The sequence below is a fragment of the Homalodisca vitripennis genome, chromosome 1 (assembly GCF_021130785.1).
Source record: "Homalodisca vitripennis isolate AUS2020 chromosome 1, UT_GWSS_2.1, whole genome shotgun sequence".
Classification (NCBI taxonomy): Eukaryota; Metazoa; Arthropoda; class Insecta; order Hemiptera; family Cicadellidae; genus Homalodisca; species Homalodisca vitripennis.
This window is the reverse complement of record NC_060207.1, coordinates 36368900-36395429: the sequence shown is the minus strand read 5'-3', so window position 1 is coordinate 36395429 and position 26530 is coordinate 36368900. Positions and strand designations below refer to the sequence as shown.

Sequence of the window (26530 nt, the reverse complement as noted above, 5' to 3'; positions counted from 1 at the left end):
AGGACCCTCTCCTCCCACATCTTGTTGCTATTTTCCAGGAATTAAAGTGAAACTTTTGTTAAAGTATTTGGAAATTTTATTATAAATAAAATTCAACTACAGTACCTAGCTGACTGAGCATTAGCAAAGCCTTGCCACTCAAGGGTCTGTCTTATTTGTTGGTCCACAAGATATCTTGAAATGAATTCATACATAGTCTTGAACTTTTGCATACAGCTTCATTGCTCTACATACAACATCAAGTTCAATGATGGCCTATGTCACTCTATTCGATCAGTAATGCATTAAGTTCTTGTTTAATCGTAATAGCACTTTAATGAAATGTTAACAACACTTATTCAATATTTCAGCACATATTAAAACAATAAAAAAAGGTTCTCTTTAGCATGTTATCTTAGAAAAAAAATTTTTAATTAAGAAAGACAATAGCATTGTTATAAGCTTTAAATACCCAGACATCCTTTTTGAGAGTTAAATATTATTGCTAATTTCAATGAATGTGTTTTAATCCTTGATTGTTTAACACTTCATCAAAACAACAAAAAGCATATTATAAGGCTCAAAAACTTAAAAAAAAACATGTTTTGGGTATTTAAGTGATCATAGGTAATACCCAATTTGTACTTCCTGATGGGTATTTACCTGTTCCACATCACTAAGTACATGGCCCTCTCCACAACACTTGATGGTTTCCTATTATCAAAATTAAGTTTGTTAACGTTCTTGTATATACAATTACAGTAGTAACTGATCAAAATTTAAAAACAATGGTAATTTGTCAAACAATGTTCAGCAATGAGAAACACTTATCCTTCAAAAGTCAGAATTGCCTGTACATGTGTTATAAATTTCCTCAGTGATTCACAAAACGTTTAAAGGTATAATTACATTTATTGCTTTGATATAATTTTCATACATAAAATGAAGCACAAAGGAATTCCACTAGTCTGAAAAAATTATAATAATAATTAAAATAGCTTCATTTCTTGCAAATCCAGTGAAAATATGTTACTAAGAAAAAGGGTTTACAAAATTATATTTAAGAATTTTTGAAAGTTTGTTTTATTTCTTATACATACAATAAAATTTAAGATACAGAATAAAACTGAGCTAAAATCAACACACTAGTAGTCATTTAATAAAAATGGAAACAAAATATCACATAAAAAGTAAATTTAAAATTTAAATCTTATAGATTCAACACTTATATATAACATATAAGACAATAAAATAATACAGTAAATGGTATAATTTGAATTGAATTCAAAATAATTTGCAGATGTATTAATGCTTCTCCGTCACAAATATCAACTAACTTTGTCCAACTACATCTAAAAAATCTACTCCACAGCTTATTCTTTGGTAGACAGTTTTTGACAAGTAGTGTTGGTGTCATACACTAAATTAAATAAAGCTAAAAAATCAATCTCACTTCAAATTGTCAAAAGCCCTACAATAACCTTATTTCTACAATAACGCTTTCACGGTATTGTCTCTAAGAGCCAAACTACCCCAGTTTGTGACGATGGTTATACCATCTAAGTTCAGATCTGAATATACATCATAACCTATACAATCTTTTCTATTCTGAATATATACAATCCATGTTATTTTTTATATTCATAACCCAGCTAATACCAAATCTCAGCCATTTTGAGCTAGTCTTCTATATTACATTAACTGAGGAAGCTAATTTTAATTATCAAAGGAACTTTTTGATCTTACTGTACTAAATACATGATGTTTCCAAACCCTTGAAAAACCTCTCAAAACATATTTTGGAGGGGAAAAGATTTGTTGTCCTCTATATATGCCTCTCATTCAAGCAAAAAAGTCTTTGTGGGTGTACAAAAACTTTTGTGAACTGTCTGCCCACAAAAGTTGTTATACCAGTGAACCAATGAGAAGAGGGTTTTCACACCATGCATAAGATTTTCTGTTACCTTACAGAAACCCATAAAATCACCCAGGTGAGGATGTCACAAATTTTAATGGCCACAATCAAATTTTACACATAAAATTCTTTTATGGTACCTGTAACTTTGAATAGAGACATTTGTGGATAGGACCTATGTTGATAGGAAGAAAAGGTGTTATTTTGACCTGAGAAACACCCTCCTGTGAGGTTTTATACGGGTTAACAAACTCCCTGTAATTAACAATACAATTAGATTATTTCAAGTTCTCTCTAAACAAATTTTATTTATTGACAAGCTAGTCACTATATGCTGTGATGGAATCGATTCAAGACAATGGCAAGACTTCAATTGATGAATCTGTGCTATACGAGAAGAACAAGCAAATTGACATTAACTACAGTAAAAAACTTATCTCTTAAATATTATAAGAGTACACTAAACTAAAAACTGGTGCAACAATCATATGACAATAGACAATTCATTATGAAAGTGGACAGTATGACATTCTCAGTCTGGAATACCACATGTAGACAAATGGCAAGATCTCTTATTCTTACATTTCAGCCAACTAATATAAATGATAAAGATCAAATTAAAATGAATACTTTATACAACAAAGTATTACAATCAAACTAATTTGCATAAAAAAATTTGTCAATTAAGAAATCTTTTACTAGAATAAACTTAACATTTGTTCTAGGAAAATACTACAAAATCATACACTAACTGCATTATCCTGATATACAGTGGTATTCCAAACACTGTGCCACAAACATATCAGATAAGAAGGTCTCTCTCTATGTTAATATCTCAGCCAAAGGAAGATCAATAAAATGTTAGTTTTCATCTTTGATGAGAGATAACTCTAGAGGTGCTACAGGTATGCGAACCAGAATGTGAGTGAGCATAAACCTTATCTCCCACAGAAGGTGACCGTTGAGTATTACTGATAAAGATGAAAAGTAGCATTCAGCGTTTTATATTCTTTAATATAGCTTAACATTTTCCATAGAGTGAGACTTTCTCTTGGGATTTAATTATAACAGACAGATCATATTTAGATCAACATTCTGTCAAATATATAATGGTTTTTAAGAACACAATCTAGATGGCAGTTACACAACTGTTTTTATTTGTACAAATGCATTTTTTATGTACTATTTTAAAATTACGTTTTCTAAAACTTTTTAAATATCAATATCAATGTTAAGAAAAAATCTCATGACTTTGTCTACATCAAATTAAATGAAATTATTTTATGGACCATTCAAATACAAACAGTAAAAAGTAAACTGTTACCTTAATAATTTTTCAATTGTGTAATCCACACAATTAAAAATTGGTTTATTTAAATTTATTTTCACTATTCTACAACAATAAGTTATATATCAAACTTTTTTACTAACTTTGCTGCATGTTGCAGTTTTTCTAATGTGCAAAGTTTAATAGTTTAACAATTTTTTTTTATTCAGTTCATTTTATTTTATTTACTTCTTTTAGGAAAAGGGAGAGGCCAACTTCCTCTTAGGCCTTATTCTGCCTGTCCTCATGAGCCATTGGCCTGACCAAGGATCTTATGAAACAGAATAAGGGGGAGAGTCGATACAGTACAAGGTCGATGGTACTGATAACAAATGCTACCGTCAGACACGATTTGAACCTGTGCTATCTCTAACTCAGGTCTAAGTCTGACACTTTAAACCACTTGGGTATCGCACTCCCTAACAGTTTATTGCTGTAATCATGTTTTATATATAAAATCAATTATTATGTATTTGTTGAAAGGTCCTGCTGACGGGTTATAACCCTTTAACTGCACTGAAATAAAACTGAATGCAATTAGTCACAACTATTGCCTATTTTTAAATACTTTGTGTCTTATTTATTGTTTTCCTCAAAAAAACTGATAAGAGGTGTCAATTTTAATAAACCTAGAGATTTAATGACCTCACTCAAGTGAAATAATTTAAATACAAAGCAAAATGGAATCACTTCTTGTTTCTTCATCTCTGAAAATTGCAAACTAAACTTAACTAAACACTAAATAGTTATCAATAAACAAACTAACATTAAAACAAAACTCGTTTTTACAAGCTTGTTAATAAATCAACTGAGGATAGAACTTAACTGAAAGAGCATAAAATTTTATTGAAATTATAAATATCAGGATTCTTTTTAGAGATCATATTCAACACCAGTTTTATATTAAGTACCCTTTTAAACAAGTATTTTCTTTATTATAACTGTTATTATCAACCATGTGCCTTGTGTACGTAGTAATTCAAGGAAAAATTTAATATTGAGGTGACAGACTAGTCATTCACCCACAATCTTTATAACAGATCTTGTTTATTAGCAATCTCAATTACACAAGTACCTCCTCTAAACACCCTGATGGTAACACTGGTAACTTTCTCATAAAAATGTCATGTCTTTCATTTTCACCTTCTTTTTTGAAGTATCTAAAATAAAACTCTGTAAAGGCGTCTCCAATTTAGAAAAATTAAGTAATAATCAATCAGTAACAATCTTTCTACTACACTGTTGTCTAAAAGTAATTAACAATTTGTGGGAGTTATGTTTTGCATTAGAAATATTCAAAGTGAAACGACAACATACATTAGAAACATGTTATAACCTAACCTGAAACAATAACATTAAATAACACTAATAAAGTAACTAACAAGTGTAGGATGGTAGGAATAAATATAGCAACTTCATTAGACTTTAGTACTCACTATCCATTAAAAAAAACCATTATTAGCAGTGCATCTTTTATATGAACATCTGGAGATTTTAGTCATGTATTGGATGAAAATTACGATGCGCTATTTGTAGGAGTAAAATTCAAAGTGAAAAATCCAGGATATTTTAATAAAGAGAAAATGGAATAAACATTTCATTTCACGCATACAGAATCAACAACAGAAATAAAATTTGATCCTAAAAAATTAATGAAAAATACCAATTATTAAACCACTCAACCTCAAAAACGCAACCTTAGGTTACCAAGAACCTGAACTGGGTGAATCCATGCTGAAAGTTGAATTGTAGCATAATACCATAATATGGACCCCTCTTCGCTATTGTGGCATATTGGTGATCTACCACACTGTTGAAAGACAACAGTTGAATTACAATAACAAGGTTGATGTATAGCTTTATTAAATTCTCTACATTAATGGTTACATTGAAATACTTGAGTGCTGTAAGAAGGCAGACAGCAGCATACACACCTCTACAAAAGGAAGTGCTGTTAACTCTCATCTTCCTACAAATTCTGGTTCAGTAAAGAAGAAGCTCTCACATTGAAGAAAATTTCAAGAAATTGTTTTAAATAAAAAAGTAAAACATAGGCTGATGAGAATTTATTTAGAACGTTGAAAGATTCAATGCACGCTTTCTGTTAATATTCCACTATTATGAATATTTTACTTTTTAGGCTTCTTTAATTTTCAGCATTTTGGTAGTTGTTTCATGAAGCTGTAACAGATCAAAGCATTTTATACTATGTCAACAACTAACCGAAATTAACTCCTATGTTGACTTCCACCCATTCTGTTTCCCATTTTTTATCATTATGAGAATAGACACTATATTTCTAGTTATAAAGGATGAACAAAATTCAGTATGGCATATATCTAATAATGAATAATATCAGGTTACTAGTTATCTGCATTCAGTAGAATAAAGTTTAGGAAGTATAGAGGAATTAAGTACATTTGCTATCATTACGTATTACCAACATACGCACATTTCAATAACTGGTATATGATCTTTTCCTTAAATGTGAAATCTTACAGCATTAGTTAAAGTACACATTACATAAACTTACCACTGTTATTTTAGAGATATGTTTTTGTGTTGTGCTTACATCTTTTGGTATTTTGTTTGTGATGATGGTTTGGTTTGAAACACCTTTTCAGTTTTAAACGCTTGGAAAGTTTCGATTTGTGTATCTTAACAACTTCACTGCGACTCTAGTCATGTACCAATTTTAGGACAGCTGGGATAGTAATAATGTGCGTCCACCACAGTCAATGTGTTAACTTAGTGTATTACACCTGAGAAGAGAGCAAATGCCAGTTTTGGAAACACATTGTTAGGTTTATCACACTTAATGTTGGCAACAGTTCTTAAACGTTTTAACTTTTATAATAAATTACAAAGTTTAAACAGAAAATGGTAAGTTTTAAGTACACTTTATGTTAACAGATATCATACACAATAATGCCTTTCTAGTGATAGTAAATGTAAGATACATATGACATGAAAAATTAAGACATAATGACCTAGGGACATCTATCGCAGTCAGAATATAATAGTTACCTATATTATGTATGTAATCAACATGTTCCACTACAGCATTGGATTAATGCCAAATTACAATCAAGATATTACCTAGGGGCATCACCTCTGTCAATTTGTTTGATTGTAATTGAGATTCTTTTCTATTCATAAATCTTTATAAAAATCATGAATTCGTACAATGAATGACCAGATGCAACTTTTGAATAATATTCGTTTTGAGTAACAGTTCTCATTCTCATATTAAGCTCTAACCTCAGTACAAATACATTGTAAAAACCATTACATAATCTGAACTATTTATCAAACTTATACTACATTTTTAACCTGTATGTTAAAAACAATGAGATAGATTAATACCTGTTAACTTATTTTTAATTTCCTTGGAATAATAACAAGTTTTACCTGCTATAAAATACTTAGAAAGGCCTAACTGTGGCTTTAGATCTACCTTTTTTTTCTTATTTCTACTTTCTATTTCAATTTTGCTTATGATTTATATTGCCTGGTAATTTTATTAGACTTAAGTTATTAATAGGCTGAATTTAAATTTCTAATGTACTTAGCTAAAGTTTAGTATTGTTTCAAATGCTGAATAAATTGTATTAACTTATACTAACTTTAAAATAAAATTAACTATGAGTCAACTTATAACTTGTTTTATTAATTGAGATATTTGATTAATTTTCTATAGTTAAAAAGTCTAACAAAATTATACCACACACAAAAAACCAAGCACTAAAGTTAAATTCCAAAACTGCTTCAAAGGTATGAAAGCACTATAAAAATTAAATAACGAGTAAAAAATAAATTAAAGCATATGGTATATAAAAATTCTCTTACATTATTAAATACTAAACGGATTTTCTATTTAACAAACATTTACATGTGGCTGAACAAAATCTAATGCAGCAGACTATTCTGACTATGTCAAAAAGCATTGCTACAGTTATTATTAGTCTTGTAATTGGAACTCGTAACAACGGCGCTCTAAGCGGGCAGTCTTAACGGGGAGGCATCTACAGTTTAGTTATTCGTTGTCCCATCAATGTAGCTGGTGCTATCGTTACTATGACGAATAAATTTCTCCATTTTCAGCGCAACTCCTGACTCGGTACAGAGACTGTAGTGGGACATGTAGCAACTCCACGAGTTCTGGGAAATGAGGTTCTGAAATCACACAAAATCAGTTGAACATTAGTTTGCTAATAAAAATATTGATGTATCTAAGATTATTATTTATTTATATCTAGAATGAACATTTCTTATGACATAATGTATTATACACAACATATTGAAGTCAAAAATTATACGCAAGATTTCTTTATGTTTAATTAAAATATGTTGTCTGATTGAGCAGTTCTTACTAACTTAAGTTTCTATTATTCTTTAACATAAATTATAACTTTATTATCACTGACTGAAAATAACAGCTTTTCTTAAACGACTAATCCCTTATCAGCTTTATAAAACTAGGTAAAATTAATAATCCTTTCAGTGCCACACCTGATTCTTACAACGTGCAAGAAAAATGCCAGGTATATCTCCAGATGTATATGCAAAAAGTGGCAAGATAAAATTGGCAATTTTTAGCTGTTCACAAACAAAACCTAGCTTCATTATTTATTTCTGAAAATGGTAATAAATAATTTTTTGTTTGGTCATAAAAAACATACTGTAAATGAAACATTAACAAATGCCCCATCACAATCAAATCATAGTACTAAATTATTGGTAAGGCTTAACTAACGAATACAAAAACATCCTAAATATAGTTATTTACAATTAATTATAGCCAGCTCTTTTTAATATATTAAATATTATTCCAAATTAATTCAAAAAAGTAAAACCATTTGTGTGGTACAATGGACCTTCCCTAATCTGGCACTGCACCAGTTCAGCACTCCAGTAATTCGGCATATTTTGACGAGTGTGGAGTGGGGAATGTAAGGAACCCATTGAGGAAGCAATTACCCTAGCCTGAATGTTTGAATTGATTCTGGCAAAAATGCATGCGTGTACTAAAATATTAATAGAATGAGTTTGCAAACAGATAAATTAGTCAATTCTCCAGGCCATTTTAGTCTATTTGGTTGCTCTACAATAGTGTTTGTTGCTTTTCTTTTTGTTTATATGCTTCAATAATTTTTTATTCCAAACAGCACAATATTTTTTACATGGAAACCCAGTTTTTATTGCATTATTTAATTATAAAGCATAATGACAAAACAATCAAAGTTCAGTTACATTATTTCATTTTTTTATGAGGTTATGACAAGCTCCTGAATTAGTTGTCTGGGAGATGAGATCAAACTGTTTGTTACATTCAATGTTATTATTAAAATGATAATATAAATATTACATACAATGACCATTCATTTACTTTTTATAATTCACTTTTGTGTCAGTCTTTGAGTATCTTTACCACTGTCCCAGTATCTGTCTACTTCTAAAGTACGCAAACTGTCTTGTTCCATGGAGTAGTGGGAGAACTAAAAACTCATTCAACAACAATAAACAGTTTAATACTAAACATTGAACACGATTGAAGTGACGAAAATTGAGCATATGGCAAAATTTAAACAATAACAAAGCATGCTATTAGTTGTGGTTCCAGTGTGCATACATAACAAATCGAAATGGAATAATTTCTTATAAGGACGCGTGATCTAGCGGAAAAACAAACAAATACGTGATTGTTAGCATCTAGATAGAGCACGAGTGCCGCTGGGACAAGATTATTCAACGAGCAATGCTCGGACAAGTTCCCCAATGGGTTTACAAACAACGATCGCTCAGTTGTCTCGTGGTCTACCCGCTGTTCACGTTAACAGTGCCAGTGATATCCGTGTTATTGCTACTGTGCTTAGTGTTGTAGTCTGTGCTTAATTTATGTTTCACAACAGTAAGTGAAAAATGTCTCAGTGTAAACGAAAACAAAAAACCTTAACTCTGCTTCAGAAGAATGGGATTTTAATGAGACTTGATAAAGGCGATAAGCTTACTAACCTCGTAAATGAATATGGTGTCAGTACATGACATACGGAAGAACAGTGAAAAGATTAAGATTTTTGCAAAAACAGTGACAATGTGAAAAGTGCCAGGAAAACATTGAAAAAGAACGAATTCCCTTAAGTTGAGGATAGCCGATACTCATATGCTTGGTTTCTTAAAGAACGAAACAGGCATACACTAATTTCAGGGGAGATTCTTAAAGAAAGGTATTATATGAGGAAAATAATGAAAAACAATTTCAAAGCAATTGAAGGATGGTTAGAAAAATTTAAAAAGCATTTCGGAATTCAGTTGTTAAGTACGACAGGCGAAAAACTATCATGTGATGTTGCTGCAGTCGAATTATTCAAGGAAAAGTTCAAGTAAATTATTGAGGAACTAGACCTAACTCCTGATAAAGTCTATAATTAAATTATTACTTTTTAGATATAAAATCAGTTAAAACTATACTGTAATTTGAAATACCTATATATATAATTTGAACGTCAAAGATACTAAAAGTCAAAAATATGAACGCCTACTTTAAAAATGTGAACTGTATTTTGCATGGTGCTGTATTTTGGAGGGTTTTTATAACCATTCACTCCCTCCCAGTTGACGAGTATTTTTAACCCGTCGGCACGTTGTATCGCTGTCTCCGTCAGTTCAGATCCTTCACTTCTTCAGGAGTGAATCGTAGTTGCGTGTTACAGTTCATAGTGCGTACACAATTCATATTTTTATTACAAACTGTGTGTGTGTGTGTGTGCCTTATAGATTTTTATTTATACTACCAATTTTAGTGTAACTAGGTATTTCTAGGTTATGTTCAAAATCTAAATTCCCCCCCCCCCCAGTTACTTTGGATTTTTGACACTCTACTGTATTACCTAGATTTGCTCAACGGAAACAGAAAAACCTTACTACATCACCTAGTGGCAAAGCAGCTAACTAAAAATTCATGTTTAGTTTGCTGTTTTGCTACAAAGTGTACATTCATTTGTCACAGAACGCGATAAAGCAGGACATTGTTGTGTGACAAGATAACTTGTCAACACTTTTCAGTAAACATCTAGTATCACGATACCTCATCAAAAGCCTTTAAAGGGGGATAAGATTTGAAATCTTACCACTATCAGGTGTGATTATTCCATGCCTGATGAGGAAATCAAGTACAACAGGACAACTTGTGGTTTTGAAGTCCTTAGACAGAACCCTGACAAGTGCTTCCTGAAACATCAAATTATAAAACATTTTACATTATTATAGTAAGTACAGTGTATTGTTTATTGAAAGTTGCGCTACCACTGAACATAATGAATTTCAAGGGCATGATACACGTTAATATGTTGAACAACATATTTTACTTAATTTTAACTACCCCTTTTGATGGGATAGTACTAAAATAAAAAGATAAGTTACAAGCATAATCATAATTAAGATTATAAAAGTGATACCTCATAATTGTATTGTTATTATCCGTGCTATTTAACATAGAAATGTAGATTAGTGTATGTCAGGTATTTAAGTAAAAGTAGTAAAAAGTACTTTCATAGCTAACAGAAAATTTAATAATTTTCCATAATATGATTTTATATCTTCTAATCTTTTAAACAAATATTTTACCTATAGTTGAATGTTATTGCCCTGTCTATATATAAATAACACATGGTAGAATACAAACTTCCATTCATGGTGACAAAACAAAAAGTATTTTAATTCTTTGAACGCCGATGTAAATTTAGTATTTTTTTAGATTACGCTCATTTAAGGTGAAAAAATGAAAATTCCTTAAAGCTATTTTTTTTATTCATTTCTAACAACTAACAACACACACAAAAAATAAATTTTACAATAATGTAATACTTGCATTAAAATAATCACATTTTTTCATAATAATGGAATATTTCAATAAAAATCAAATTCAGGTAACAGAGTAATCAAATACATGTGATGAAAAATATGAAAACTATGTACAAGGATAAGAAAACAAGAAAGTGTAATATGCTGATCTTGATTAGTTTATAAGTTCATAATAAGCACTAGAAAACGTAGCATTCAAAACTTTAGCAACAAAATCGTCATAATCAGAACCGTCTTGGTGATGAGCTGCATCTAAGCTGCCTAGAAGATTCATGAATAAGTTTCTCCATGGCTGCCAATGGATAGAGCAAGCGGCATCAGCTGGAGAGGTTGAGCTGACAGTCTATGCACTTAAACCATGTGTGTGAGTAGTGTAATCTAAAATTCCAGTATTACAGATACCAGTGATCTTCCCATCTACTTCCATTGCTTTTCCTCATGTGTTCCAGTCTGTAAGATTTACAAACAACAGATATTTTAAATCAGAGTAGCTTCAATCTCTTGTGCTCCTTTAAAACTGGACCTCAATGCTGTCTACAGTTTCTCTGTGGCTATATCAAATGTTGCATTGTTACTGTTCTACAATTAAAAGTAGGGCAAAGTAAATTTTAATGAGACAAATTCCTATGTTAATATTTTACCTTGGCTGGCAGTAGTTCAAACATCTCCACTTCACCATCGTTATTTTTAGGAATGAAATCACAGGGTAGTTCCAGATCGAACACAAACTCTGTGTTAGGAAATAAGCCTCTTTCGCTTTCAAAGAAAAATCTGTAAAATGAATTCAATGTTCTGAATAATGTAAACATAAACTATACTGTATCTTTAACAAAGTGAACTATTTTAAAAACTTCAAACAATTTGAAAGTTTAAATTTCTCTTTAGAATAAATGAGATAATTGATTATTTATTTTTAAATAAATGATGGTACTTTTGGTAGTATTACACGGAGACCACTATTTTTTGAAGAGTTTTTCTTACCAAATACCTAAAAAAATTATATTGTTAGAAAGAACAGACTATTTGATTTGAGGTGAAAATTACATGTCATTATGACGATCGGTTCTTTTTCGGTAACATGCAACTTTTCTGACATCACATCACATGGACGATCTGGCATGTGATCTGAGAACGGGAAAGTACTGATCGGAAATGCCTCTGACCATCAGTGCAAGCTTCAGTGGCGTCTCTCTGAATAGTGCTCCCTCGAAATAGTAACAAATTCAAACTCAGATCACATGAATGCTCGTAACTTTTTACAATACTTAAAGTACATATTATGTAGCCTATAACAAATAGTAGATGGGGACAAAGTGGCCTTCTCGCCGATATTGCCTTCTTTTGGGAAGCATAAAACAAGAATTGATTGTTATAATGATATGTGATTTTCATCACAAGCCAAATAAAGTCTGTTCTTTCTAATAATATAGTTTTTTTTGGGTCCCCAGTAGAAATTACACTTCCAAAAATAGTTGCCTCCGAATAATACTAAATTACCTAAATTTCATTCAGTGACGTTATAGAAATGTTTTAGCATATAATCAGTAATATACAAGGTTCTTACAAGAAGTATCTAATATACAGCTACATCATGTGTAAGGCCAAAGAGTGGAAGAAGGCCCTTCCAGTTACCTCCACCACACTGTGTTGACACTCCAGTAAGTCTCAATAAACTGCAGTGCCATATCTTATTACATCAGCACATTAAGCAAACATCATATTTCATTATGACAGAATTTGTTGATCATAGAATTCACTTAAAGTTGCCAAAATCTTGACTTTTTTTCTCGCAAGTGGCCCGATACAGAGAATGAGTATATTGAAATAAAACAAAGGTTATGCGATTTAAAAGAGGCTTCACTTCATTTCCACATTGAAGTGACTTTCAAAAGTTAGAAATCACAGATACAGAATGTGTACAAGTAAGATACAGAACACATTGTAGTATACAACCACAGTAAACCTAAAAAGGACCATATGGACATGTTAGGCTTCCGGTTAGCACTTATAAGTAAAATGATTGCTAGCCCAGTGACCAACAGAATACAAACACCGGCTCTGCGTGCACCAGATGGAGAAGTAAGAAGGCGGCCTTTGTTGACCCACAAACTATCTCAGCGGGAAGGACCTGCCCGGACTTCTCGCAAAAGATGTCTGCCGTGTTATAGTGAACTGGCCGACAGACTTGGAACTAGTGAGGCGAGGAAGAAAGCAAGAAAAGTCACTACATTTTGCAATGATTGTCCTAATTCTCCTTCTATGTGTATCTTATGTTTTAACTCTAAGCACAAGTAAATTGTAAAAACATTACTCACTCTTGCATTGTTTGCCATATAGTTATATATCTTACTATGTTTTTCAAAGTTAATAACGTTTTTTAAATCCATGTTCTGATATTACACATGCTGCATTTTATAATAAACCGTTGTCCATATAGGCAACATGAAAAATACTAGTGTTTATATTTTTAAATCCTATAATATCACTGTGTTAGTAAACGTGTTCCTGATATACCTACATGTTCCCACAATCTTCCTGGTGGACATGGTTAACCCATTGCGGATCGTGAAAACGGCGCGCGCGCGGGCCTTAGAGTACGAATTAATCCGTATTACAATGCAGCACCCGCAGTGTTTGCACGCCTACCTGCCTGCTTAGCGCGCTCGCTAATTAGGCCAGCGTATATAATTATACATGTTTTGTTTGTTTATGTTGTTATTTATGTTATATAAACATTATACAGATTATATTAGACAAGTATATTATACTAGAACAAATGTAAAAATACAGGTACACAACATTTTTACTTACGTTTTTTGCGTGTTGTAGCTGTTTGATATAGGACGGATCAAACGTTTTACACAATAAAAAAATGTTCTAATAAAACTGTCAATTCAAGAAACAACTAATCTAATATTTACAAAATATTGAGACTGTCTTTGTCTTAGTAGTGGATTTTGGTGTGATAGTCACGGAAACAATTATACGCGTGATAGAATCGTCTCCATCCTCAATAACACTATCGATATCACTTTCATCACTTCCACTTTCTAATAATAGTCTATCTAATTCAGATGATCGTAAATTATCACCCATTTTATTTACGTACACGCACACGAGGCAAAGGAAAATCGAACGCCACGACTGTACGACTCAGACAAACAATTTGTCGCAAATAAAAACGTTATTGACCGATAACGAGGGGAGTATTTGTGGACAGGTACCAGAGATAAGATAGGAAGCCAGTCCAGGAAAACGGACTATAAATAATCTCCGAGACTTATAACAGCGATAAGCGTTCAAAACAAATGAGTCATCCGTACCACGTCATCCGCGTGAGGGTCACGTCATTGTGCTTTTGGTCCACGCCTCGCTCCGCGTCACCCTCACGTCGTTGATCCGCAATGGGTTAACATTAAACGGCCAATTCTTTGACTGTATAAAATCTACAGCCATATAGAAACGCATTGTTACGTGACTCACCGGTGGGTCACGACGTCCATTTGTAATGACCGTCGTGACCCACCGGTGGGTCACGTCGTCCTTTACGAATGGGCCCGTGACCCACCGGTGGGTCACGTCGTCATGAACGTGTTAAGTAACTGATGAACACCAGCACAACGTACAGTTCTTCTTGTCCAGGGCAATGTTCTTTGTGCCCCAAGAGATCAAAAAGTGAATTAGAAATATGGTACAATCTTGTTTATTTTGAATTCATTTATACGGGTTATTCTAATCGAATACAGAGTGGAAGAATTAAAATTGTTGAAGAATAAATCATTTTTGTTAAATTTTCAGTGTAATTTGTATTTTTATTAACACATATCCCACAGTCATTATAATGCTTAACCTTTTGAACGCCGATATTAATTCAGTATTTTTTTAGATTATGCTCATTTAAGGTAAAAAAATGAAAATTCCTTAAAGCCATTTTTTTTTATTTATTCCTAATGATACACAAACAAACACAAATTTTACAATATTGTAATACTTGCATTAAAATAACCACATTTTTTCATAATAATGCAATATTTCGATAACAATTAAATTCATGTTACAGAGTAATCAAATAAATGTGATGAAAACTATGTATAAGGATAAGAAAACAAATAAAGTGTAATATGCTGATCTTCATTAGTTTATAAGTTCATAATAAGCACTAGAAAACGTAGCATTCAAAACTTTAGCGACAAAATCGTTATAATCAGAATTGTCTGGGTGATGAGCCATAATTACACAACAGAAAAGAAACAACAAAAACTTGATTATAACACCTAAAACATGGTAAAAATAACTTTTTACAACTGTTTGTATAAGGAATGACAACGCAATAACACTTCCCAAAGGCACAATGCGTGCTCCACTGACAGTCGGTAATGGCGGTAAAGGGTTAAAAACGTGTATATATAAGAAAGAATGATTCCAAGTACTGACATTGAACTGTCTGACCAGGTACCAGTTAGACATGATCATAGTTGGCCAAGCAATTCACTTTTAATAAACAAACACTACTTCATGCGATTGGCAAAGTGACGTCATCATTTAGTCACATTATTTTGAGCCTTCTCTCACGATATCTGGCACCCATTATGTAAGATTCGGTTTCAGTGCCGTTCAGGCATAATCCCACGGATAGCAGTTTTGTATTATCAACCCCTTAACCAGGAGGATTGCATTGAGCAGGATTAAATATTGCAACGACTCTTCATCAGCTACACCAGCTAACTGATGATTGATTTAGAGTAACAGTCTGACACTTCAATAGCAATGATGACCTTGAAAAGTCTGTGCAATTGTTGTGATCTGATGTTACAAATAAAAATTACACTTGCATATGTGCACTGAATCTTTGTTTATTTTGCTTTACAAAAGCACCAGTAGATGTATCTATTGTTTGTTTTTTAGTTAAAATAATTACTTAAAAGCCCATTGACTCATCTACTGAATACAGAATATACTAAAAATTCAGATGTATTATCTTTAATGGCATATTTTTATTGAAAGTGTATTCATAAATTCATAAAGCATATATTTTTAAAGAAAAATTATTATACCTCCATTTTAGTTAGTTGGGAACCAGCAGGTCTTTCTTAAAACTTTGTTATTGCCTGTCTGTCCATTTGTGATAACTCTCAATAGAAATTACCTAGAGACATGAAAATTAGTGCATGGGTTTCTCTTGGTCCAAGAAAACTTTTGGTGACAAAAGCTCAAAAAGCTATGCGCCTAAGTACAGTGGACAGGAAGGTGGTGATGCAGACACCAGATAGGTTGTTTCTGAGTTACCACTTTCTGTTTTCTGTTCAGTAAAAATCTTCCGTTATATTCTCGGATCCTTAGATTCTCTGTTGTATCGGATTATTTTTATTTGTACTTAGTTTTCAATGAAGCCTTGTAGTAATGTGATTCAATAAACATAAACGATTTTTACATATTTATATAACACTAAGACTTACGAAACACTGCCTCCTGATCTCAAATTTTTCATTAGCTCAGAAGGTATGGAGGCTTCTTCTTCAGCCTCTTTGTAGGCAGTTTCCAGGACACCATAGCCAACAGCGAGTCCTCCTCCCACCTTTTGGACAGAGGCACAATGTACATTTTCTGGCCAAACATTTCATTATTTTAAACATTATACTCTTATTCAACGGCCCAAACTCAGTCTCAATAGATATTGATGTTTTGCTCTACGTACTGTTCCTCATATTAAAAATATTTCACATCAAAACAGAACAATAAACTTTGTATATATAGAAGAAATCTCTTCAATACGATAAACTTATTATAATAAGATGTATTGTTATAAATAACAATATAGATACTCTATGGTATGGAGGATATAAATATTACATAGGATATTTAGTAAATAGACTCTAATTAGTGTACACAGTTGCTACATAAAATATTTCCCTTTACACTCTACTCATTAAACAAAAAGCACACAGTATTTTTTTAAACAGATTGCACTACTTTGAATCTTGTATTTGTTGCACAATGCATAGGGTTTTTGCTGTTAGTAAGGAGTCCTAATTATAATACGTCCTTGCTGGAGTACCACACAGATTTGTTCTGGGTCTACTTTAATTCATTAATTTATAAATTATCTACCTCACGATGATCTGTGTAAGACCACTTCCTATGCTAATGACTTGTTTATATAGAATGTTGCAGTATTTTTATAACTTTTGGAACTTTGCAACTTAATACACCAAAACCAGAAAAGAAATAGATGTCAGAACATCCTCAGTTTTCTAATTTTTTAAATAAAAGTTATTATATGACACATGTTTTAAAGTAAGTACTGTTTTGAAATTCCATCACTACCGTTGGTGTTCCATGCCTGTGCAGAGTCTACCTTCATCTGTTAGGAAGCCATAGATGAAATTAAGGGAAAATCTATCGTTTTTACATCTGTTAATGCATATGTAAAATGCCCTGGGCAATTGAGAATCCAGTCAACTGTGAAGTACATGCTGTTATTTGTTTTCTTGGTGCTAAAGGCATAAAAGCAATTGAAATTCTCTGAAGAATTGTGAAGTGAATGGACAAACATTATGAGTGATGCAATGGCTTTCAAATCGGTAAGGTATTTTAAAGAAAGCCAAAACATGTTCACGATGAGAAATGCAGTGGAAAACCCTTATTGAATACCTACGAATTGGTGGAGAAAGTTGGTGATAAAGCAAAGATGAGACATTTCACAATTTCTTCATTATCATAAGAGTTTCCTCACGTTTCAAGAAGTGTTTTAAGTGTTCTTTATGAAATTTTTATTGAAAAACATGTTTTCCTGTATTACAATGTCCATCCACATGCGACAAACCAAACCCAAGAACTCATCATAGCATCATAGCATTAGCAACAATTTGATATCCCCTTAAAAGCCAATTTAGCGCCCATTTGCTACCATTAGTTTTTTCATCAGAAAAAGCTTTTTGAAGGTCAACACCGCACTGAAGACAATAGCGTCAAAATTATCATCAATTCAGTCGCTGTTAAATCGGGCAGCAAATTTCTATGACGAGAGTATATAAAAGATTGTTTTTAGGATATGATAAGTGCCTTAATATTGATGGCAACTATGTAAAAAAAGTACATAAAAGTGTAAGCTTTCATATAACAATAAAATTGTAACAAAAAGTTTCCTTGACATCTAAACAGTACTTACTTAAAAAATATGCCTCGTACAAGGTCTGTTCAAAAAATATCGCGACTTTAGTTTTTTTGTTGAAAACTATTTATTTATTGATCAATCTCAATTTTGTCCCCTTCAAAGTAATCTCTATTAGATATTATACACTTGTGCCAACGTTTCTTCCAATCCTCGAAGCATTTCAAAAAGTTGTTTTTTGTAATCTTGTTCAGCTCCTTCTTTAATGCTTTATTTATCTTGAATTGATTCGAATTTTGTGGCAATCCGTCTCATGCCCAAGCCATTAGTAAAAATTGAATGGCACAAGCCAGTCGATATGTCCAGTTTAAACAAACTCATATATATGTAGTATTAAATTTTATACTTCAATGTTGTGTGAGGCAGTGTAAACTTTACAAATAACAGATATTCTGACGGTCATGACATAAATTCAGAAATTCACACTAACAGCAAAAGTTTGTATTAATCTGCTTTTAAGAGAATTACGTGAACTTGTTTAATAATTTTTATAATCTTTTATTCTGGATTTCTTGGAGAGAAATTATACTAGTTGTATAAAATAACCAGTTATATTTCTGCCATACCCAAAATTAAAATTTATTTGTATATTGTAGTGTATGTTCAAATATATTGTATTACCTCTAGGTGCAATATAATGAGCGAAACAAATAAAATAAAAACATGCAACAATAATTTAGATCAAAACTTGTGCTGTTCAAGCAAAAAAATCTCGAAATAGGTATTTTTAACAATAACTACAAACAATTTAATTGAACAAACAGTTGTGTTATGTATCAAACCATACAGAAAGAAATACTATTTCTTCCAGTATGAATTAAGCTGTGGTCAGTTTACCAGTTTTACAAGAACTGCTTGTGTAAACTCTTACAAACAAATGGTTTAGATGCATCTAGGCATTTAAAAAATAGTGTGTGCAATTATTTGCTTCGAGAATTTCTTTTTAAAGAAATCAGGTTCATGATGTATTACGCTTGTTTCATCCCAATACATATAAAGATAGGTGTCCAAAACACCTTTATTTTTATTATTATTTTATCATGAAAAAATATCACACACACATGCACACACACGCACACTGTACAAAAATAAGTTATAAAATAAGTATAAAACCTTTTTATAATTTACCCCTTTGAGTGCCAGGGATCTCGTTACGTGACGATATAAAAACACGCTTGAGGGCAGAGAGTCTCGCTCCAAGACAAGAGGTTCCTATGCGAAGAATGCCGGAGTCTCGGAACGAGACGATTTCTATTTCATTTGAAGTACCTCTATCCTATATTGTCTGATATCATACCAAAGGCCATTACATGAACTAAACTAACCTTTTCTACTATTATTCTACTTTTTAATGCTGTTAGGTGAAGTAAACAACTAACTAAAATAAAACACTTTCTCAGCTGGATCGTGATCGCCGGTGTCTTGACGAGTAGCGGAGCATTTGTAAGGTTATATGATTGTGCGTTTTTAATAATTTAAAATGTTTCTAAGTTATATTAGATATTAAAATTAATAAAAAAAGTGATGACAGTCACTTCCAAGTGTCCATAAAAATAGTGTTGTACAGTTTGTTTGAAAATTGCCTGAATAAGGTTATGTTTATGTTGAGTTTCGTTTTAGTAATTATTGTTATATTACACATGATTTTGCATTGTTTTAAATGACTTTTATCATTAAAGTATTGTAGTTTAAAAAAGAATTAAAATTTTTTTTATGTTAAAAAATAAACTTTAAATTAATATTTTCCAAAACTCTTTGTTTTTTAGCACAACAAACCTCTAGCACTTGAATAATTTTTATAATTGTGTTTACTGTACAATATTAGGTTATTACACATGATTTTAGGGTGTTTTAAATGTTCTTTATCATAAAAGTATTAAAATTTTAAAATAAATTTTTTTATATTAGTTATTTTACCTTAGACTAGATTTTTATTTTGTTTCCGTACAAAAGTCACTGTCTAACATCTTATTGTTCAATATTTTCTGATGGACAATTCATTTACCTTTAAAACAAATTAAAAAGAAGCTTTTAATTATAAAAAATAAAGTGTAGGTGGATTTTTTTCTGAAACCTTGCGTATTAGTAAAAATAAAAATAAACTCTAGCAATTAACTATTTATAAAGATTTTGTTTATTGTACAATATTAGATTATCACACTAGATTTTGGGTTGTTTTAAAATTATCTTTATCATGAATGTATTGAAATTTCAAAATAACATTTTTGTATAGTAGTTATTTTACCTCAAACTAGAGTTTTATTTTGTTTCCGTGGAAATGTTGTAGTGATTTTTTAATTTAAAACAATAAATAAAAATTTTAATGTTAACCCGGGAGCACTCGCGCTATTAGATTGAATCTAACATAATTTTTGTGTTATATAACATTTTTTTTATTTCTTATCTTACAACACTGAACCCTTAATATATGCTTCTATGGGTATGTCTGCTGCGTATTGCATCATGTTTAGACATTAGAAGTTGCTGGGGTGGGGCGTCATGGTGGGTGGGGTGGACGCTTCTCGCGGATTATTAGTTTCAACCTAACGGCGCGAGTGATCGCGTCAGCCCAATGTTAGGAGCGATCTAACGGCGCGAGTGATCGCGTAACTGCCAGTTTAAATCCATCAGTTTAGTGATTTTTCTTGTTTCTCTGTTTGCTTTTGAGTTATATTTCGTAGATTGCTCTTTTATGACTTTACAATTATTGCAATGAATGAAGACCATGAAAAAGCCGTTCTTAGTTGGTTGGAGGATGTTAGATTCGATCTAACAACGCAAGTTCTTGCGTAACTTCTTGTAGCGCGAGTTCTCGCGGGTTAACACTCCGATGCTCGCGCGGAGTGCAATAGCACTCCAGGTATTTCTTTTTCTTAAAAAAAACGCAGTTGGCAGCACTGCTGACCTTGAGCGGTCAAATACCTTCTCCCCAACTCCCCCGGCACCCTTCAGTTTAGTCGCAACTGCCGTTACGCACTTGTCTATTTTCTATTGATTTATTTCTCTAGCGCTACAGTTTTGGATTGCCACTGCACTCCACGCGAGCATCCACGTTCCATTTTTTTCACTGAGTGATGTGTGTTGTGATTTTATTGCAATTAATTTTGACATTGTTCTCATGTTTAAAAAGTATGTATTTGTGTTAGAAAATAACAATGGCTGACGGTGAACAGTTACGACGTTGGTTAGCTGAAACAGAGGAAGACATTAACTGTATAGTGGGTGAGGAAGATCCCGATGAACTAGAAACTGATTATATTGAAGTTCAAGATGACGCCAGACCTGAAGTTGAAAGCCGTTCTGATTCCGAAGATGTTAGTGTTCATGAAATGGATATTTCGGAAATTGTGGCAGAAATTGAAGGCCCTGAAGAACGGGCACCAGAGGTCGAATCTCCACTACCCCGTCCACAGGCTCCACTGCAAGTTCCATTTGTAAACCCTGAATTTTATTTAGGAAGAGATCGAGAAACAAGATGGTATACTGACCCACAAACACCAAGAACATCCCGCACTCCTAGGCACAACATCCTCCCAGTCTTCCACAGACCAGGACCGCAAGGTAATGCTAGATTAGCTGAAACACCTGAGCAGGCTTTTTTGAATATGATTGACGAAGAAATTATATCAAAAATTGTTGAATACACCAATATTTATATTGCCAAAATTAGGACCAACTTTGAAAGAGAGAGAGATTCCAGGCCAACAGATGTTCGTGAACTGAGAGCCCTGATTGGAATTTTGTACATTGCCGGTGCTCTAAAAGGTGGAAGAAGAAACTTGTTTGATATGTGGGACAACACTAGTGGTACTGGAGTCGAATTAGTGTATGTTGCAATGAGTTTGAACCGGTTTAAATTTTTACTACGCTGCCTCAGGTTTGATGACATTCGTAGCCGAGAAGAACGAAAATCAACTGACATTTTAACTGCATTCAGAGAAATCTTTGAAAAATTTGTCTCCTATTGCAAGAGCTCATATAAACCAAATGATTACCTGACACTCGATGAACAGTTGGTGGCTTTTAGAGGAAACTGCCCCTTTCGAGTATATATGCCCAACAAACCGGCTAAGTATGGGATTAAAGTGTTTGCTTTAGTATCTACTTCAAACTTTTACGCTACAAATCTGGAAGTTTTTGTTTGTAAACAGCCTGATGGCCCTTATCGAGTTAGCAGCAACACTTCAGATTTGGTTGTACGATTAGTAGACCCTGTAAAAGGAAGTAACAGGAACATAAATTGTGATAACTGGTTCAGCTCTGTGCCCCTAGTTATAAGACTACGAGAAGAATTCAAACTAACGATGTTAGCAACATTGAGGAAGAACAAACGAGAAGTGCCTCCAGATTTCTTACCCGAGTTGAAAAGACAAATAAAAAGTAGCGTTTTTGGCTTCCAGAAAAACTGCACTTTGGTGTCTTATGTGCGAAAGAAAAACAAAGCTGTTTTGATGATTTCTTCTATGCATGACAATGCTGCAATCAATGAAGCAACTGGGGATGACAAGTTACTGACTATAACGACACAAAATATGGTGTTGATATCCTCGACAAAATGTGTCGACAATATGATGTTTCCAGGAACTCAAGACGTTGGCCATTGACTCTCTTCTTCCACATACTCAACGTTGGAGGTGTTAATGCGTTGAATGTCTATAAAGCAAACCAAAACATTGCTTTTGTAAACAGATTGAACTTTTTGAAGAACCTGTCATTTCAACTAATGAAACCTCACATTGAGCATCGAGTTAGCCTTGACATGATTCCTAAACAGATAAGAACAAGGGGAAAGTTTCTATTGAAGCTGAACAACGAAGGACCTGGTCAACCTCAACCTCAGAGAACAGCTGTACAAGGGAGATGTTACCTCTGCGGCAGAGGAAGGAACAAGACCTCGAGGAAATCATTTTTTAAGTACAACAAGTGGGTGTGTCCCGACCATTCAAAAAGTGTTTGTGTAGAGTGTGCTGAATAGGTAAATAAAGTTTGAATATTCTGTTTCAGTTTTTAGTTTATTTCTAGCTTAGTTATAGTTTGTATTGTCTATCTTAAGAGCTGATGATTGATTTTTCCACGTAAAAGGCAAAATTATTTGTTAACAACTCATCAATTTCTTTAATTCTAATTATTACTATTATTATGTTCTATTTAAGTATGTTGTGTGTCTGAAAATGTAAATACATATTTGTTTTAGTAAATTACATGTGTATGAGCACGTTATTACACCTTAAACGCAAATTGAAATTACCAAAACTGCGAAATAAAATGGAGTGCAACAGCACTCACGTTACACCAATCCACGCGAGCACTGGAGTGTTAAATAGTTCCTGATACTTAATTCATTTACCTTTAACCCTCCGAGTGGTGAAAGACGCTGCAGCGTCTATTAAATCTCGTTCGCGAGTGGCAAAGACGCTCTAGCGTCTATTAACGCAAGCCTCTCTTGTTCCGGTATTTCCGATGTTATGCCGCAACTTAAACGCTATATATTAGGTATGGTTAGAAAGACCAGATTCTAAACTTTAATTTGATATAGTATTTAGATATGCTGGTACTAATGGAACTCTTACAAACGGTTCATCAACCTACTGTACTACCTCCTGGACCAAGTGTAGGTCTTCTTCACGGGATTGCTTATTTACCAGACTTTGTGCAGTGTGTGTACACACCAAAAAAGGGGGTAAAAGTCACTTCTGGTGCCCAACTTGTAATTTTGGGGTTCATAGGGAGTGTTTCCCCTTACCTGGAACATTATTGGAGGCCTCTCAAACCAGGAAGAATGATGAGGAATGAGGTTGGCTCTGATATTGACTAAAATGCAGTAAAAAACGTGTACATAAAAGTTTCGATCAGCAAATAGTGCGTTGTTTTTAGGAATAATACATATAACGGATATATATTTTTGTTCAGAATTAAATTTTAAACAAAATGGCTATTTTGGATTTGTGTTAAAAAATTAAGTTTAGGAACATTTACTCAGCCTAATATAAAACAAAAAATTTGAATTTTTATTTTTGGAATTCAACCCATTGGTTTTTTACACCAATCCAAGGTAAGTGTTTCATATTATTACCATTCTACTCTGTGTGTTATGAAGTTTAAATCGATGTATGTATGTCATATTTAATATACGATAAATTTTTCTTTTGCGAACATAAGAATATGTCGGAGGGTTAAAAAGGGAACTTTTTATGACCAAAAATAAATTTTATACACATTTTTTCAACCCCTTGCGTTTTGTTCCAAAACCCTACTATTTGCAGTCACAAAAAATAACTCTGCACTTTTCAACATGGATTTGATATCATCTCTGGCATTATACTTTAAAACCAAAATTATTTTTAACACGCTAATAAACTATGTAAACGATTGCTATACTATACAATACTATAGGGTTTAGCCACTGTATGTGCATCTTATAACCAGATTTAAGTGAACTTTTGCACAAAAAACAAAATGAAGTGGATTGGTGTTATCATTAATACAGTAAAAATAATCCTCATTTCCTGCAAGTGTAGGTCTTCTTCACGGGATTGCTTATTTACCAGACTTTGTGCAGTTGTGTACACACAAAAAAAAGGGGTAAAAGTTCACTTCTGGTGCCCATGCATAGGGAGTGTTTCCCCTTACCTGGAACATTATTGGAGCCTACTCAAACAGGAATGAGGAATGAGGTTGGCTCTGATATTGACTAAAATGCAGTAAAAAACGTGTACATAAAAGTTTCGATCAGCAAATAGTGCCGTTGTTTTTAGGAATAATACGGAATATATATTTTTGTTCAGAATTAAATTTTTGGCTATTTTGGATTTGTGTTAAAAATTAAGTTTAGGAACATTTACTCAGCCTAATATAAAACAAAAATTTGAATTTTTATTTTGGAATTCAACCCATTGGTTTTTTACACCAATCCAAGGTTTCATATTATTACCATTCAACTCTGTGTGTTTTGAAGTTTAAATCGATGTATGATATGTCATACTTATATAATTACAGGATTTTATATAAATTTTCTTTTGCGAACATACAAAATCAGTAAAAATGTCTGCTACTTGGAGAAAAAAGTACCGCCACTCGGAGGGTTAAAAGGAAGTAAAAGGAAAACTTTTTTGACCAAAAATAAATTTTATACACATTTTTTCTAAAACCTTTGCGTTTTTTTTGTCAAAACCCTCTGGCACTATTTGCAGTCACACAAAAAATAACTCTGCACTTTTCAACAACATGGATTTGATATCATCTCTGGCACCAAAAGGGTTCATTTCTTTTCCAAGGTACTTTAAACCAAAATTATTTTTTAACACGCTAATAAACTATGTAAACTCATGATTGCTATACTATACAATACTATAGGGTTTAGCCACTGTATGTGCATCTTATAACCAGATTAAGTGAACTTTTGCACAAAAACAAAATATTTTTGTAGTCAGTGGATTGGTGTTTATCATTAATACAGTAAAAATAATCCTCATTTCCTGGACCAAGTGTAGGTCTTCTTCTTCAACGGGATTGCTTATTTACCAGACTTTTGTGCAGTGTGTGTACACACCAAAAAAAGGGGGTAAAAGTCACTTCTGGTGCCCAACTTGTAATTTTGGGTTCATAGGGAGTGTTTCCCCTTACCTGGAACATTATTGGAGGCCTCTCAAACCAGGAAAGAATGATGAGGAATGAGGTTGGCTCTGATATTGACTAAAATGCAGTAAAAAACGTGTACATAAAAGTTTCGATCAGCAAATAGTGCGTTGTTTTTAGGAATAATACATATAACGGATATATATTTTTGTTCAGAATTAAATTTTAAACAAAATGGCTATTTTGGATTTGTGTTAAAAAATTAAGTTTAGGAACATTTACTCAGCCTAATATAAAACAAAAAAATTTGAATTTTTATTTTTGGAATTCAACCCATTGGTTTTTTACACCAATCCAAGGTAAGTGTTTCATATTATTACCATTCTACTCTGTGTGTTATGAAGTTTAAATCGATGTATGATATGTCATACTTATATAATATACAGGATTTTATATAAATTTTCTTTTGCGAACATACAAAATCAGTAAAAATGTCTGCTACTTGGAGAAAAAAGTACCGCCACTCGGAGGGTTAAAAGGAAGTAAAAAGGAACTTTTTATGACCAAAAATAAATTTTATACACATTTTTTCTAAAACTTTGCGTTTTTGTCCAAAACCCTCTGGCACTATTTGCAGTCACACAAAAAATAACTCTGCACTTTTCAACATGGATTTGATATCATCTCTGGCACCAAAAGG

The 26530-nt window shown here is 32.6% G+C and overlaps 1 protein-coding gene across 2 annotated transcripts in view; it reads right to left on the bottom strand.

Annotated features, from left to right (window-relative positions):
• Positions 1-1044: 1044 nt before the first annotated feature.
• LOC124359808 (uncharacterized protein YJR142W) overlaps positions 1045-26530 on the bottom strand; it is a 66951-nt gene continuing 41465 nt past the window's right edge. For both annotated transcript variants that reach the window (XM_046812854.1, XM_046812863.1), the window contains 4 exons: positions 16541-16659; positions 11726-11855; positions 10352-10451; positions 1045-7397 (listed from right to left, as the gene is read on the bottom strand). In XM_046812854.1, coding sequence (XP_046668810.1) covers positions 7297-7397; positions 10352-10451; positions 11726-11855; positions 16541-16659 — 450 coding nt within the window. In that variant the 3' untranslated portion in view covers positions 1045-7296. The remainder of the gene's footprint in view (positions 7398-10351; positions 10452-11725; positions 11856-16540; positions 16660-26530) is intronic.